This window comes from Schistocerca serialis, chromosome 9 (genome assembly GCF_023864345.2).
Source record: "Schistocerca serialis cubense isolate TAMUIC-IGC-003099 chromosome 9, iqSchSeri2.2, whole genome shotgun sequence".
Lineage (NCBI taxonomy): Eukaryota > Metazoa > Arthropoda > Insecta > Orthoptera > Acrididae > Schistocerca > Schistocerca serialis.
The window spans coordinates 473,621,291-473,638,200 of NC_064646.1; the positions used below are offsets into that span (position 1 = coordinate 473,621,291).

A 16,910-nucleotide genomic window follows, 5' to 3' on the forward strand; every position below is an offset into this window, starting at 1 on the left:
TGAAAGAAGGTTGGGCAAGTCACCGTGCGGATTCAGCAGCGTTGGAAGCACATAACCAGGGAGCATGTTAAGACACCTTTCGTCATTCGAGGTTCTATCAATAAACACTGGACGTAGGAGTCTTGTGTCCCACATCAAGCGATCACTTTCTGACCACCATCAGTTCTACAGGGATCCACCCACGAGCGTTTGCGTCTGGCTAATAATGATGATTCTGTTTGTTTACTTCTCGTTGGACATAGAAATTAGCTTTGTCACTGAACAGCGCTTGTCGTATGATGTTTGGATTTCTCTTGTACTGATCCAGAGGGCATTCTGCAAGCTGCGCCCGCCGATCAGGGTCATCCTCCGAGATATGATGTTGCAACTGTTAACTTGTACGGGTGCCATTGGTGTCTGTCATATGATAAATGTCGTTTCTCTCAGAATGTCGGGCATTGAGCCGGCCGGGGTGCCCGAGTGGTTGTAGGTACTACAGTCTGGAACCGCGCAGCCGCTACGGTCGCAGGTTCGAATCCTGCCTCTGGCATGGATGTGTGTGATGTCCTTAGGTTAGTTAGGTTTAAGTAGTTCTAAGCTCTCATGACCTCAGAAGTTACGTCCCATAGTGCTCAGAGCCATTTGAACCATTTGTTGGCCATTGAAGGCAGCTGCAGTTACTCTGGTACGCCACCTACCAGTCATTAACACAATTTGAATGCGTTCCTGCTGTGTACGTGCCATTGTGAGTCACCTGCAACAATAAACAGAATAGGTCACTTCCTTACAATTTCAAAGTTTCATAAGTGATAGCTCCTACACATATAAGGTTATCTGCAAACGGATTTCGGATGTGTATTCCTAAGAAAGAGGCAGTTCAGGATAATGTGGCACATGGCACATGGCCCCCTTGCCGTATTAAGAACGTAACCCAAATCCGAGACGGCGGATTTCAAGATGGCCGTCGCTGTCGGCATAGCTCCTATAAGTAAAGACATCCCCCACCAGACGCCATTACGACTGCTCACACCGTTCCAGACTTTCGCCCCACCCTATAGTTTACCCACCGTCGGAGACACGCATGAGGCAGCCTGTGGACTGTGAGGCGCGCTCGTGTTGCAGATGACAGGAGCCGCGGGGAGCCGCGCGTAGAGCAGTGAGGCGATGGGGGACGGTGAGCCGCGGCGCGACGCGCACTGGCAGAGCATGGTGCCGCCCAGCGGGCGCAAGGCGCTGCCCGAGCCGCAGGTCATCGTGCGCAAGTTCCTCTTCCCCAACCTCGCCAACGGCGCCGGCAAGGCGGGGGCGCCCGCCCCGTCGTCCACCGCCTCCGGCACCGCCACCGGCGCCGCCTCCGCCACCACCTCGGCGCCGACGGCCGCGGTGGCGACGGTACCGCCGCTCGTCGCGTCCGGCTACCGCGTGGTGCCGCGCCGGACGCCCACGCCGCCCAAGGGGTCTGCGGGGGCGGCGGCCGGCGCCGGCTCCGCCTCCTCGTTCCCGCCGATCGCACCCAAGGACGAGTTCGGCTGCCGGTACTTCTTCCTGAACGCGGACGGGTCGACGGTGGGGCTGGTGCCTTACCGGAGCGTCATCAAGCGCGGCGCGGACGCGGCCGACAGGTCGGCGCCGGAGAGCCACGCGGCCAAGCTGCTGGTGCGGCCCGGGCCCGCCGCCTCGGCGCCGCCCCCGACGCTGCGGCCGGCGCTGCCGCCCCCGGCGCCGCCGCAGCGCGTGTCGGTGCAGCCGGCCGGCGGCAACCTCCGCCTCCAGCTGCACCCGTCGCCGGCGCCGCAGCCCGCCACCGTGCTGGTGCGGCCGCTCAACGGCGTCGCCGTAGCCAGGGCGGCCGCCCCTCAGCAGCAGCAGCCGCCGCCGCCTCGCCCCGCCGCCCCCGGTGACGCCCCCTCCGGCGCAAAGACCGTCATCGTGCAGGGCTCGCCCGACGGCAAGTCGATCGTGCTGAAGAACCCGGTCATCCTGCAGCCCTACGGCTCGCTGCAGGCGGGCGGCAGCAAGACGGTCGTGCTCAAAGGCCTGCCCAAGGCGGTGGGCTCGGCGCCTGGCCGGATGGTGGTGCTGCAGTCCAAGGACGGCGCCGCGGTCTCGGCGGCGGCGGCGGCGGCTCCGTCGACGACCGGCACGACGGCGACCGTGACGACGACGTCGGCGAGCGCGGCGGGCCGCAGCTCCGGCGCGGGCACGCTGCACCTGGAGGTGGTGGTGCAGCCGCAGCGGTTGGCGGGCGCGCAGCAGGCGGCGGCGCCCAGCGTGGTGGTGGCGGCGCCGCTGCACCTGCCGCAGGGCGTGCGCGTGCTGCGCGTGCCGGCGAGGGACGTGCTGGTGGCCGACGTCGCCTGCCAGACCGAGCCGCCCGCGCTCAGCGTGCCCGAGAGCATGCTGCGGCTCAGCCTGCGCGAGCTCGACGCCGCCGACCCGCAGCCGCTGCCCCTGCCGCTGCCCGACTCCGGTGAGTACACAGCCCTACTGCTCGGCTTGTCACACTAGCGCACGTTGCAGCAGAATTCTGTTGTCACACACTTAAAAAACTGGTACAGGCGTCCGTATTCAAAAACAGAGACGTGCAAACAGGCAGAAAACTCCTATACAAGACAACAACTGTCTGCCGTTGTTAGATCACTTACTCCTGCTACAATGCCAAGTTATCAAGATTTAAGTGAGTTTGAACGCGGTGTTATAGTCGGCGCACGAGCGATGGTAGACAGCATCTCCGAGGTAGCAATGAAGTGGGGATTTTCCAGTACGACACTTTTTCACGAGACTATCAGGAATCCGGCACAACATCAAATTTCCGACATCGCTGCGGCCGGAAAAAAATCGTACAAGAACGGGACCAACGACGCCTGGACAGAATCGTTCAACGTGACAGAAGTGCAACCCTTCCACAGATTGCAGCAGATTACAGTACTGGGCCAAAAGCTAGTATCAGCGTGCGAACCATTCGACGAGACATGATATAGCCTTACTGAGCCGAAGGCTCAGTCGTGTACTCTTGATAACTGCACGACACAAGTCTTTACGCCTCGCCTGGGCCCGTCAACACTGTCATTGGTCTGTTGATGACTGGTAACATGTCTAGTTTCAAATTTTATCTAGCGGATGAATGTGTACTAGTATGGAGACAACCTCACGAATCCGTGGACCCTGCATGTCAGCAGGGGACTGTTCGTACTGGTGCAGGCTCTGTAATACTGTGGAGCGTGTGAAATTGGAGTGATATACGAGCCTTGATACTTCTAGATACGACTCTCAGAGGTGACGCGTATGTAAGCATCGTGCCTAATCACCTGCATCCACTCATATGCATTGTCCGACGGACTTGGACAATTCCAGCAGGACAGTGTGACGCCCCACACGTCCAGAATTGCTACAGAGTGGTTCCAGGAACGCTATTATGAATCTAAACAATTCTGCTGGCCACCAAACTCCCCAGATATGAACATTATTGAGCATAACTACGATGCCTTGCAACATGTTGTTCAGAAGAGATCTCCACCCCCCCTCGTACTCATATGGACTTATTGACAGCCCAGCAAGATTCATAGAGTCAATTCCCTCCAGCAACACTTCAGACATCAGTCGAATCCATGTCACGCCGTGTTGCGGAAATTCTGCTTGCTCGCGGGGGCCCTATAGGATATTAGGCAGGTATACCAGTCTCTTCGTCTCTTCAGCGTAGTTTTCTTTTAAACTTTTGTAATTTTTTACTGTTGGTAACTGACTCTAACCCGCTACCGCAGATTAATACTGGAGCAGTGAAACATAAACGAGAGAATAACACCAAAATAAGCGAATAAAATGCGCCATTTACAACAGAACAAAGTTCACACGCAAGCGAATGCTGACCGCAGTATGCGTCAAAAGGTTTGGGACAAAAACTACGCAATACTTCGTGACAAAAAATGCCGGCGATGAACAACACTTCACCCCTGTTTCCATAGCTTCCGGGAAAAATTTGGGAAATGTTTTTTTTTAGAATCGTTACTTTCAAACTAAATTTCCTGTTACATAATATGAATTATGTTACGGGTGAGAATGTGCGATGAATTTCTTGAATCGTGAAGCATTTTAATCTATACGAAACTTAGCGCTTTGAGCACCACATAGAAAACTTACGGACCCAGAAGAGCAGGCATTTATGCCATTACTTAAAAAGTTTTTGTTACATTTTTGTTCGACATGTCGTAAAATGTAACTCACGTTAAAAAAATCCACCGTTAGAGGTCAGTTTTTTCACATTTATTTTAGTTCTTTCATAATTACTAATCATGCAATAACGATGGCAAAAAGTAGAATTATTCTTAAAAAAAGAGTCCGAGGTGAGTTCTTGATCAACTTCACACGTAATGGCTTTTCTGTAGAAAAGTAGAAGCGCTCGACGGAGGATTTATTCAAACAAATAACCCACGAAATGTTCAGTGCACAACAGTGAAATATTCAGGTCCTACAATTAAAGCTGTGCTCTGCAATATTGTATGTGGAAGATTAACTTTCCTTGTAAGTATTGTGATATGTATATTAATTTAAACCATTAACTTTTCCTATTTGTGTGTCCGGCTTCTTCGCAGTAAAGTACGTATTGACTGACTGCCATCACATGTTCCATGCTCTGAATATCTGCTGTCATTCGCTGGCGGTATCAGGTTACATGAACTACACTAAAGAGCCAAAATAACCGGTACACCTGCCTAATACCGTGGAGGGCCCCCGCGAGCACGCAGAAGTGTCGCAACACGACGTGGCAGGGACTCGACTAACGTCTGAAGTAGTGCTGGAGGGAACTGACACCATGAATCGTGCAGGCCTGTTCATAAACCTGTAAGAGTACGAGGGGGTGGAGATCTCTTCTGAACAGCACGTTGCTAAGTATCCCAGATATGCTCAATAATGTTTATGTCTGGGGAGTTTCGTGGCCAACGGAAGTGTTTAAACTCAAAAGTGTCCCTGGAGCCACTTGTAGCAATTCTGGACGTGTGGGCTGTCGCACATCCGTCGGAATGCACAATGGACGTCAATGGATGCAGATGATGAGATAGAATGCTTACGTACGTCTCACCTGTCAGTCGCATCTAGACGTATCGGCGGTCCCATGTCGCTCCACCAGCTGCAGCAAGTCCTCTGCTGACACGCAGGGTCCATGGATTCATGAGGTTGTCTCCATACTCGTACACGTCCATTCGCTCGATACAATTTCAAACAAGACTGTTCCGACCAGGCAACTTGTTTCCAAGTCATCAACAGTCCAATTTCGGTTTTGACGGGCCCAGGCGAGGCATAAAGCTTTGTGTCGTGAATAGTCATGTGTACACGAGTGCGCCCTCGGCCGCGAAAGCCAATATCGATGATGTTTCCTTGATGGTCCAGCATTGAAATCTGCAGCAATTTGCGGAAGGGTTGCACTTTTGTCACGTTAGATGATTGTCTTTAGTCGTCGTCGGCCCATTCTTGCAGGATCTTTTTCCGGCCGCAGTGATGTCGGAGATTTGATGTTATACCGGATTTCAGATATTCACAGTACACTCGTGAAATGGTCATACGGGAAAATCTCCACTTCGTCGCTACCTCGGAAACGCTCTGTCCCATCGTTCGTACGCCAACTATAACGCCACGTTCAGACTGACTTAAATCTTGATAACCTGTCAGCATAGCAGCAGTATCCGGTCTAACAACTGCGCTAGATACTTGTTGTCTTACGTAGACGTTTCCGACTGCAGCGCCGTATTCTGCCTGTTTATATATATCCGCATTTGAATATGCGTGCCTATACTAGTTTCTTTCGCACTTCAGTGTATGTTTCGCTTTCAATAGAGCATCGCAATCTCGATTTCTATGCTTCGGAAGCTACCGTGCTGTATTTGGTGAAATTCGTATTTATACTTTAGTAATATAGAAATATACAGTGTACATGGCGTGCATCTCAGATTTTCCAAAAAGGGTTTGTTTTCTGTTGTGATCCGTTACCTGAAATGTGGGAAGTTCTGCGCCGGTGGATAAAACCTTTAACATTCAAAGGACTGATACGTTTTACAGCTCCAAGGAAATGCATTCTGACAAGTATGACTCAAAAATGTACTTTCACCGGGGGTATAGCGTGTTTTACGGCTGGGGAAAAGTTTATTTTCTCTCGGGAAAAGTGTGTTTTCACCTGTTGAAACAGGTGAAATCGGGAATTTTTTTTTTTCTTGTTCGTATATACACCCTGTATAAGATTTAACTTGCTGTAACTTTGCTTTATAAAGTAAAGTTAGTTCCCTGGTCCATAAATAACCATGGTTGTGGAACTTGCGGGCGGTAGAAAAATTTTGCTTCTAAGAAGCATTCTAAAGTGGGTAAAAAAGGTTGACCACCCCTGCTTTAGGCTAACAAGGGGACCACCAGAGACGTAACTAGGGGTAGGAGTGGTGCGGCTCGCACGGGGTGCAAACCCTGAGGGGGTGACAAAGCTTGCTACGTTCTATCGTGCGAGTAAATTGGATAATTGTTTATTTCGTCCGTCTCAGTTGCATTAATGTACAATTTTTACTGCAGTGGTAACCGGTTTTGCGCTGACATGCCCATTCTGAAACCACACACATTATTATCCGTAACTAGACTTTTGCATCCATAGGCACATTTTCCCTGCTAAAATGGCGTGAAAACAAACATTATTCTCATACAGTGATGTCAGTGGTCTTAGTATTATATATATATATATATATATATATATATATATATATATATATATATATATATATACAGGTCAGCCAGAACATTCTGACCACCGGTCTACCATCAATGTAAACGCGTCCAGGCAAGAGCAGTGTCACCTGGCGAGGAATGACTGCTAGTCAGACGCAAGCACGGCGCATGCAGTTTCAGTGAGTGCGCTGTCCGTGGGTAGAATGGGGAAGGCGCCCGAACGACCTGAGTTTGACGGAGGGCAGATTGCGATAGTCCGGAAGCTCTGCACGAGCATTTCGGAAATTGCACGACTTGTTGGTTGTTCGAGCAGTGCTGTGTCGAATGTCATCAACACGTGGCGAAACCAAGGTGAAACCGCGTCCACGCGTCATTGGGTTGGGCGGACGTCTGGACGCTGCGGGAGCTATGAGGTGCACAGCTGCAGACGACGTCATCTTCCCGTAGAAGCACACCTGTGCGAGTGCGCGCCGGCTTGTACTGGCAGCATTCGTGTGTCGTCGGATGTAGTCTTCGATTTCGTGCAGCATGCAGCAGCAGGATGAGGGTAGCGAGTTTAGTATGTGGGCACTAAGTGTCCACGTACGAGTTTCTTTTAGCGCGCTAGAGACGGCGGAGTTGCAGACTGCATAAACCTGTTACCCCCACCCTGCTGCTGCATGTTACCCCGGAGCTGACTGGGTGTGCTAAACAAGTGGCGATGACAAGTCAGATAGCTTCCCACCAAGTGGCGTTCATATGTCCCAAGCTCCGTTAATGTTATTGCTGAAATTATTAATCAGTGTAGGTATTTATAGAGCGAAAGCTACTAATTTTGACTGCGATTAAATTAAGTGGCGAAAAATATAATCAACAAATAATTCGTGACTTATCGCCGGCAGCGTTATGATTCATTGTATTGATATCGTCATAATAATGGCCAGGTTTTAGCTGTATGATTAAAACACTCATCTTCTTCTCTGGTTTTTATTGTCTTCAAAAGTAGCTAGTACACAGTCAAGATTGACATTGTCTTCCATTTCGATATAATAATAGTCCAAAATCGAACATAAATATATTCTTTTACATTGTCTCATAATTACATGTTGCCAACAAGATGCTGATACAACAAAATATTTATGACCAATACAAACTTAAACTGGTACTGATACATGGTAAATAATATGGTACGATCTCCTAACCAAAGACGTTAATACAGCACAAATGAATTATAAACGGTTTACAAAGATATAAACTGTGGTGTGTACTTTGTGCAATAAAAATGGTAATTTATGTGTCATTGTGGAATACGATCAGCGATAACGTTTGTTTTTATCACGCGAAATTATCACGAGAACTAATTTTGTGGAAGTTCTATTTTTTTCGAACATTTTACATACAAAACGTTTCTTGTTAGCTGCAAAAAAGATAAACTGTGATAGCCTAAAAGTACATTAAGGCAGTGTTTTTCTTCCTCAGAATTCAGAAATCGCTCAGCTCCCGACCGAAGTGGCACCGAAATATTCCAAAGGGAAAGTGGTATCGTAAGATACAATTTAGATTGAATTGATCAAATCTTGGCTCGTTTCAACGTGCACCTCCTTCTCCCTCAGAGTGGCATGCTACCTGCCTATGACATCATTTCCTGGTTGTCGCACTCACAAAAGTTACACGAGACCCGTGTGGTAGTCATTCCAAATGAGAGGTTGTGCGTCACGGAGAAGATTAGTGCCAAATTCCACAAGAATACCTTCCAGGAGGTGCCAGGCAACGTATTAGTGCCTACCACACACATTCTGCAAAAGGAAGATCAGATCAGTTTCACCTCATACTGCGGCTTATCAACATTCGTTCTCCCCACGGGCATTCGCGTATGCAGCAGATGCTGGTACGAGAAGAACCCTCCGCTGCACACCGCAAGGTGGCATGCGGAGTGTAGTGTAGGTGGTAGCCAGACATCACAAGCTACGTGCGGCAAAAGCTGAAGGAAGAAGACCGAGGCATGCCGTTTGAAGATTGCATTTTTAAAGGGAATTTTTAGCTGTAGGAGAGACGAAAATAGATGTTCTGGGCATTGGACTGGCGAATAGCGAAAGATATGACCGTTTCAGATACTTCACCGTTTCATCCAGTGCCGAATCACAGCAGAAGTATACCAAAATCGGGCAAGCAAAAAATAGTCCAACTCCGTTCTCTGGAATAGAGATACTGTTGTTTCCACACCATCCTGTATAAAACAGCGTTTCCTTTGTTGTCACAGTTATTCGGTGATAACAGTATGCCATAGAAATGAACTCAATGCTGAAACGCATCCACGCACTACCCACAGGAAGCTAAAATTGAAAGCCGCTCGTTTCCGATTTAATATGACGGAGAACGGAAGCCCTATCGTTTTCTACGTCCAGCACCGTAAAGTTCTACATCGACACGGATACTCTGCAAATCACCTTTAAGTGCCTGGCAGTGTGTTCATCGAACCACCTTCACAATTCTTTATTATACCAATCTAGTATAGCACGCCGAAAAACGAACACGTATATCTTTCCGTACGAGCTCTGATTTCCTTTAGTTTATTATGTAGGTAGGCGTTTCGGAGGAGAAAGTCGGTGATTGAAATTTCGTGAGAAGATTCCGCCGCAACGATAAACGCCTTTGTTTTAATGATGTCTACCCCAAATCCTGTATCATTTCAGTGACACTCTCCCCCATATTTCGCGATAATACAAAACGTATTGCCCTTCTTTTAACTTTCTCGATGTACTTCGTCAGTCCTATCGGGTAAGGATCCCACACCGCGCAGCAGTATTCTAAAAGAGGACGGACAAGCGTAGTGTAGGCAGTCTCCTTAGTAGGTCTGTTACATTTGCTAAGTGTTCTGCTAGTAAAACGCAGCCTTTGGTTAGCCTTCCCCATAACATTTTCTGTGTGTTCCTTTCAATTTAAGTCGTTCGTAATTGTAATTCCTAGGTATTTAGTTGAATTTACGGCCTTTAGATTTGAGTGATTTCTCGTGTAACCGAAGTTTAGCACTCATGTGGATGACCTCACACTTTCCATTACTTATGATCGGTTGCCAGTTTTCGCATCATAAAGATATTTTTTCCAAATTGTTTTGCAATTTGTTGTGATCTTCTAATGACTTTACTAGTCGATAAACGACAGCGTCATCTGCAAAAAACCTACGACGGCTGCTCATATTGTCTCCCAAATCATTTATATAGATAAGGTACAGCAAACGGCTATAATACTACCTTGGGGAACGCCAGAAATAACTTTTGTCTTACTCGAAGACTTTCCATCAATTACTACGAACAGTGACATCTCTGACAGGAAATCACGAATCCAGCCACATAGCTGAGACGATATTCCATAAGCACGCAATATCCCTACAAGCCTCTTGTGTGGTACAGTGTCAAAATCCTTTCGGAAATCCAGAATACGGAATCAATTTGAAATCCCTTGTCAGTAGCACTCAACATTTCATGCAAGTAAAGAGCTAGTGTGCAAGAATGAAGTTTTCTAAATCCGTGTTGGCTGTGTGTCAGTAGACCGTTTTCTTCGAGGTAATTCATAATGTTCGAACACAGGATATGTTATAAAATTGTGCTGCGTATCGACGATGATGATATGGGCCTGTAATTTAGTGAATTACTCCTACTTCCTTTCTTGAATATTGGTGTGATTTAAGCAAGTTTCCAGTCTTTGGGTAGGGATCTTTCGTCGAGCGAACGGTTGTATGTGATTGTTAACTGTGGACGTATCGTATTAGCATAATCTGAAGCAACCTAAGACTTGCTTTCATTAAGTGACTTAAGTTGATTCACTACTCCGAGGATACGTACTTTTACGTTACACATGTTGGAAGCTATTCTTGATTCGCATTCTGGAATTTTTTCTTCCTCTGCTTTGGTGAAGTTAGCAGACAAAGACGACAGTGTGATTCTACTAAATCGTGACCCCCCACCGCCAGATATCAGGCGTACCTCGTTCTGTACGTCATTTAAGAGGCTTCTCATTGGAGCGCTTGCCGGTACGCTCCTCGCACGGCTGCGACAACGAAATGACTGCCCACTGCCTACCTGTATCCCGACCTTTCCCGTGTTGGTCCACTATTAGCTAATTTGCCCACGTTGGCCCACCTTACCAAAATAGGGCGCTGCTTTGCACCTGAACAGAGTGAGTAAGAAGCCGCTAATTCCGAGAAAAGATATTTCACAAGTGTTCAAAGAAGCGTCTTAGAAATTCTCAGAACGCCTCCTGTTGTCGCCATTATAAAATGGAAACTGTTATCTTTCCTGGAAAAGAAGAGTTGTCCCTTCTTTCCTCGAAATTACACTCGGTGAGATAAGTTATCGATCTCACCATTCATCGCGCGATGTGTGGCGAGGATTAACGGTCCCAGATACCAAGCAGTCGGCACAACACCTCGGTTATCTGTGCGTTTTCAGACACCCTTTCTGCGAAATTGCAATCAAAGATAATAGCAGAATACTGCTTCTGAGAAATCGGAGATGATAATGTTTTTTTTCTGATACCGTGACATTTTGTCAGGTGCATATCGATAAAAACTACTTCTTGGAACTAAACTGAGTTCCACTAAATCGTAGGTCACGCCTCACAAACGACTTGCAGCACTCTGCGTTATATCCCGACGTCTAATAGAACTTGTTTAACGTTTCAATGATTTGAGAACTCAGAATTTCGAAATATTGTGAAATTCAATGTTTCACTCCATTTGAATCGTTAAAAACGTTTTCTCAACTTAAGTCTTTGCTACGGATGCATTATTCGATCTCGTTTACATACGAGGGGACTACAAAAAGTAAGTAACGCATGACGTCCGACGCGAAGACCATTCCATAACGTTGTCAGTCTGCAAGTGAAATGGCGCGGTGAATATAAACTTGCTCCTAAATCTGAAGTGGACAAAATGTCTAAGTTGCAGCAGAGAGGTTCACCGCGTGATATTCTGGCAGTATATGTACGAAATTCAGTGTCGCCTGCAGCCGCAGTGAACAGTCTGGCCAAGACTGATTGGTTGAGAAGAAAGGCCATCGACGTCGATCACAGGCGACAATGTCCAGGCAGTGGAGAACTGATGCGCAGCAGTCGCAGATTTTCAGACTACAAGGAGATTCACACAGCGGCCCTCGAATGGCTCCGTGACCAGGGAGCGGATTTCAACTGCCGAGGAGTTGAAAGCTGCTTACAGAGACTTTGGGCTATTTGAAAAATAATGTCTTGTGCCTGTGCCATTTGAAAGTGTTGTGCAGCATACAATAAAAGCTCTTTTGCCTGCCACAATAATGTATAACTTACCTTTTTTTAAGTCTCCTCGTATATACTCTGCAAGGCACTGAAAAAGTGGCCGGCCGCGGTGGTCTCGCGGTTCTAGGCGCTCAGTCCGGAGCCGCGCCGCTGCTACGGTCGCAGGTTCGAATCCTGCCTCGGGCATGGATGTGTGTGATGTCCTTAGGATAGTTAGGTTTAAGTAGTTCTAAGTTCTAGGGGACTGATGACCATAGATGTTAAGTCCCATAGTGCTCAGAGCCATTTGAACCATTTGAACTGAAAAAGTGCATGGGGTAGGGTACTTTGTAGCGATTTTCTGCCATTTTTCTACTATGCTATTTAGGGAAGGATAAATTACAGTCTATATGTCGCTGTACGTGCAGTAATCTCTCTTATCTTACTCTCACGATATCTGCGCAACATTTAAAATGGTAGCAGGCGAATTGTTGCACAGTCCATGTCGAATTCCCGATGTTTAAATTTACTCGTCTGGCTTGCGTGAGAGCTGCGTGGCCTTTCTTCCAAACCTTCCTATTTAAGTGTATCTGTTAGACTTTCGTAAAGGCTGTACCTATTTGTTTACGGTCTCTGGATTCATCGAACGTCTGTTGCCGCGCGTACTTGATACGGACTCGAAACGTTGGAACTATCGTCTTCTACGTGATTTCCGTACATAGGATGGCCCATGTAAGTAGTACAAATTGATTTGGTTATTATTAGATCCAGCGTATATTTACATCAATTTGACTTAAAGATAAGATGTTACCATTACTGAAAAGCCAGACACAATTTTATTTTTTAAAAAATACGTCGCCTAAATGGAGTCCATTTTTGGCGATGCGTCGCTGAAGACTTTCCCGGAATCCCTCGTTACATTGTCAATCATTTCTTGACGAAAAGCCACTCTGTCTTTCCGGATTGCGGCATTCAACCCATCAGTATTGTGGAGTTTCTGTGAAAAAACTTGGTTCTTGAGGTGATCCCACAGAAAACAATGATTGGCCGAGAGGTGAGATCATCTCGCCGCCAGCGATGATATATCAGCGAATCGTGAGAGCAGTCGATGTCCAAAATGACGCGTCAGTGTAGTCAGTATGGGCTGCAGGTCCTTTTTAGTGAAACAGTATCGCATTTAGACGATAATGTCCCGCATACTTGAAATGAAGAAATTGTTAATCATTTCGGAATTGACAATCACTGGCCGACCGCTAAAAAAAAAAAAAAAAAAAAAAAAAAAAAAAAAAAAAAAAAAAAAAACATATATTTTAGTGGACTGTCGAATAATACAGCAGACGCCGACATTTGGGCTATCCCAGGCCTTTTCACGAATGACCGGCGCGTTTGTACCCGATGGATGTGAGAAGTCTACTATATTGGCAAACTCATTCCAACAAAAGTTGCCCTCTTCTGATGTCACAACAATTGTCAGAATGTGTCATACTGATAAATTCTGTCCAGTAGTGTTGCACAGAAATTGCGCCTACTCACTTTTATCTCGCGGCCGTCACTGTTTAGCCACGTGCAGCTTATAAGGATGTAACTTTAGATACTGTTTCACAGTAATGATCTGGAATGGCGACGGGCCGATCGCTGTGGGCTTCGTTGCAAAACTGCCCTAACTCGTCGGGTATTTGCCGGCGCTCAAGCTGACATCTAATTTTCATTAGTCACAGAACCCGTCTCAAGCCACTAGTTTATCCACGTGGATATTGTCCTTCTCCCTGGAACACGGAAATGGCGGTCTCTCTCCCACGGCACATTTTTCGTTGTACAGCTACAACACTATTCACACTACAAAATCTGCGCATTCCCTCAGTACGTGCCTGCACTGGAAAACCTACCATACCGAACTGAGAGTGGCTTACTATTTGGCTCCGGTGCGATGCGGCAGGTGGTGGTGCGAGCACAGCTACATCTTATCAGGGTGGCCAATTGAAAAATTTCTATTTCCCGGGGACAATTCTTTAGAAGTGTGGCACTTTTCCTAAAGCTTTCTAACCAGTAACAAGTGTTGTCGAAAGGGACAAAAGACTGTGTCTGGCGGATAGTGGCAGATCTGGACCGCCTGGCACTGTGTCACCCCTTTTGTGGTAGGTGTCGCAATTAGACAACAGCTGCTGAGAAGTTTCTGAGGAGTATTCAGGATCACTGTAGCTGTGGCTCTCTCTTAAACTGCTGACCAAAAGCAATAACTCCGTTTCGATATTTAACTTAGGTTGCACAGTATATTACTATTATTATTATTATTTTCGATTATTCCCATTTAAAGAGGGCGTTTGAACTCGAATTCCTTTATGATGATTGATTGTTTTCTCTGAGCCCAAATTTTCTTCATGTGTTCACAGTGTTGTTCCTTTTGCTCCACTGTCCATTTGCATCCTGGTCTCTTCTGTGTTGTGGTGTCAAATTTATGTTTTTTGATGATGTTCCTGAATTCAGTTCTATTTTCTGCATCGTTTACTGTTATGTGTGCTTGTCTGAGGTCCTCTTCAACTTCTTTTATCCATTTTGTTTTTCCCCTGCGTGAGTTGATGTCCGGGTTCGATTCCTGGCGGGGTCAGGGATTTTCTCTTCCTCGTGATGACTGGGTGTTGTGTGCTGTCTTTAGGTTAGTTATGTTTAAGTAGTTCTAAGTTCTAGGGGACTGATGACCATAGATGTTAAGTCCCATAGTACTCAGAGCCATTTGAAACATTTTTATGGGTTGATGACTAAGAATTCGCTTTGAAATTCTGTTTTCATTCATCCTGTGGATATGTTCGTAGACCTTGGAGACTCTGTCAGTTAATGTTTGCCGAATGATTGCTCTTGTCTTTCTGTCAATGCTGAATTCTTCCAGCGTGCTGCGGAGCGCTACTCTGTCTATTGAGTCGTAGGCCTTTTTAAAATCTACAAAAGTGACCACTGTGTTTCGGGTGTTTCTCATCTGGAGAATCATTTTCAGATTCCAGATCTGTTCTATGCAGGATCGTCCCTTGCGAAAACCAGCCTGGTATTCTCCTATTTGTGGGTCAGCTTGTTCTTCTAATCTATTCATGAGAACTTTTGATAGGATTTTATATGTGACCGGCACAAGTGAGATACCGCTGTAATTATTTGGTTCAATTTTGTCCCCTTTTTTGTGTAGTGGATGGATGAGTGCGCATTTCCATTCAGAAGGGATCCGTTCTTTTTCCCAAATGTTTAATATGATTTTGTGGATTTTTCCTGTTAATCTTCCATAGTTCTGCAATAATTCCATCTTCTCCTGGGGCTCTATTGTTTTTCAGTGTCTTGATAATTTCTGCTATTTCGTTGATGGTTGGTGGTTTAGCGTCGGGATTTGGTGTAGATGTCTGGTAGTGAATATCCTCAGTAGGTCTATCGCAGTTGAGAAGTTGGTTGAAATAGTCTGCGAGGATTTGGCAGTTATTCTTCGTGTTAGTTTCTCGTGAACCATCCGGTTTCTTAAAGCAAAGATTGGGTGACTGGTATCCTGCAATATGTTCTTTAAACGTCTTATAAAAATTCCTGGTGTTGCTCTTCTTAAAGTCTTGTTCTATCTCTTCTAGTCGCAGTTTGTCATAATTTCTTTTTTCCCTCCGAATTGTTTTCGATGTTTGTTTTCGGATTACTAGAAATTATTGCCATTTTTCTGATGTTTTGTGACTATTGAAGTTTTTCCAGGCATTGGTCCTTTCTTCTATTGCCTGGTCACATATTATATTCCACCACCTGTGTTTTCTATTTCTCGGGGGTTGACCCAATTTCATCGCGGATTTGAGGACGTCCACAAGTTCTGTCCAGTTTGTGGTGTTTGTCTGACTGATTTCCTGTAAGATGAAACTTCCTGGCAGATTAAAACTGTGTGCCGGACTGAGACTTGAACTCGGGACCTTGGCATTTCGCGGGCAAGTGCTCTACCAACTGAGCTACCCAAGCACGACTCACGCGCCGTCCTCACAGCCCTACTTCTGCTAGTACCTCGTCTCCTACCTTCCAAACTTTACAGAAGCTCTCCTGCGAACCTTGCAGAACTAGCACTCCCGAAAGAAAGGATACTGCGGAGACATGGCTTAGCCACAGCCTGGGGGATGTTTCCAGAATGAGATTTTCACTCTGCAGCGGAGTGAGCGCTGATATGAAATTTCCTGGCAGATTAAAACTGTGTGCCCGACCGAGACTCGAACTCGGGACCTTTGCCTTTCGCGGGCAAGTGCTCTACCATCTGAGCTACCGAAGCACGACTCACGCCCGGTCCTCACAGCTTTACTTCTGCCAGTACCTCGTCTCATATCTTCCAAACTTTACAGAAGCTCTCCTGTTAGAGGTTTTCCTTGTTTATTTTAATGTATTCGGGGTCTGGTCTCAGCACTTTGTTTAGTTTTGGCTTTTTTGTATTAGGTTGTAATCTGGTCTTTATCTGTAGAAGATGGTGGTCTGATTAAAAAAATCCTCTTCTCATTTTCACATTCAGAATTTCTGTTGTGTTACTCTTGGAGATGGCCACATGGTCTATCTGAAATTCACCCAACATTGTGTTGGGCGACTTCCAAGTATACAGTTTCTTGTTGGGATTTTTAAATTGTGTTGACATAATTACGAGGCCGAAATTTTCGCAAAAGTTTATCAATCTTTCCCCATTCTTGTTAGTTCTCTTGCGACCCGTATGGATTCCGGTGATTTTTCCTGTATTTTTTCTCTTTGCCTAATTCTGCGTTAAAGTCGCGTAACAAGATTATTACATGGTGTTTGGCAATTTTGTTTGTCGTCTCTTCAAGGTCATTCCAGAAGTCATCCACTTTCTGGGGTGTCTTCTTGTTATAGTTATTTGTGGGTGCGTGTGCGTTGATCAAGGTATATGCTTTGTTGGCCGATTTGACGGAGAGCGTTGATATACGTTCTGAGGCAGACTGGAAGTCAATGACAGAGTCACTGATAGATTTGTGGACTGCAAATGCTGTACCAAACTGTTTGTGACC

General features: G+C 46.4%; 1 protein-coding gene across 1 annotated transcript in view; it reads left to right on the top strand.

The window, feature by feature from the left end:
- The first annotated feature begins 1,143 nt into the window (after nucleotides 1-1,143).
- LOC126419720 (B-cell lymphoma 3 protein homolog) overlaps nucleotides 1,144-16,910 on the top strand; it is a 308,455-nt gene continuing 292,688 nt past the window's right edge. The window contains exons 1-3 of the mRNA XM_050086900.1: nucleotides 1,144-1,278; nucleotides 1,435-1,659; nucleotides 1,915-2,449. Of these exons, the coding sequence (XP_049942857.1) occupies nucleotides 1,144-1,278; nucleotides 1,435-1,659; nucleotides 1,915-2,449 (895 nt within the window). The remainder of the gene's footprint in view (nucleotides 1,279-1,434; nucleotides 1,660-1,914; nucleotides 2,450-16,910) is intronic.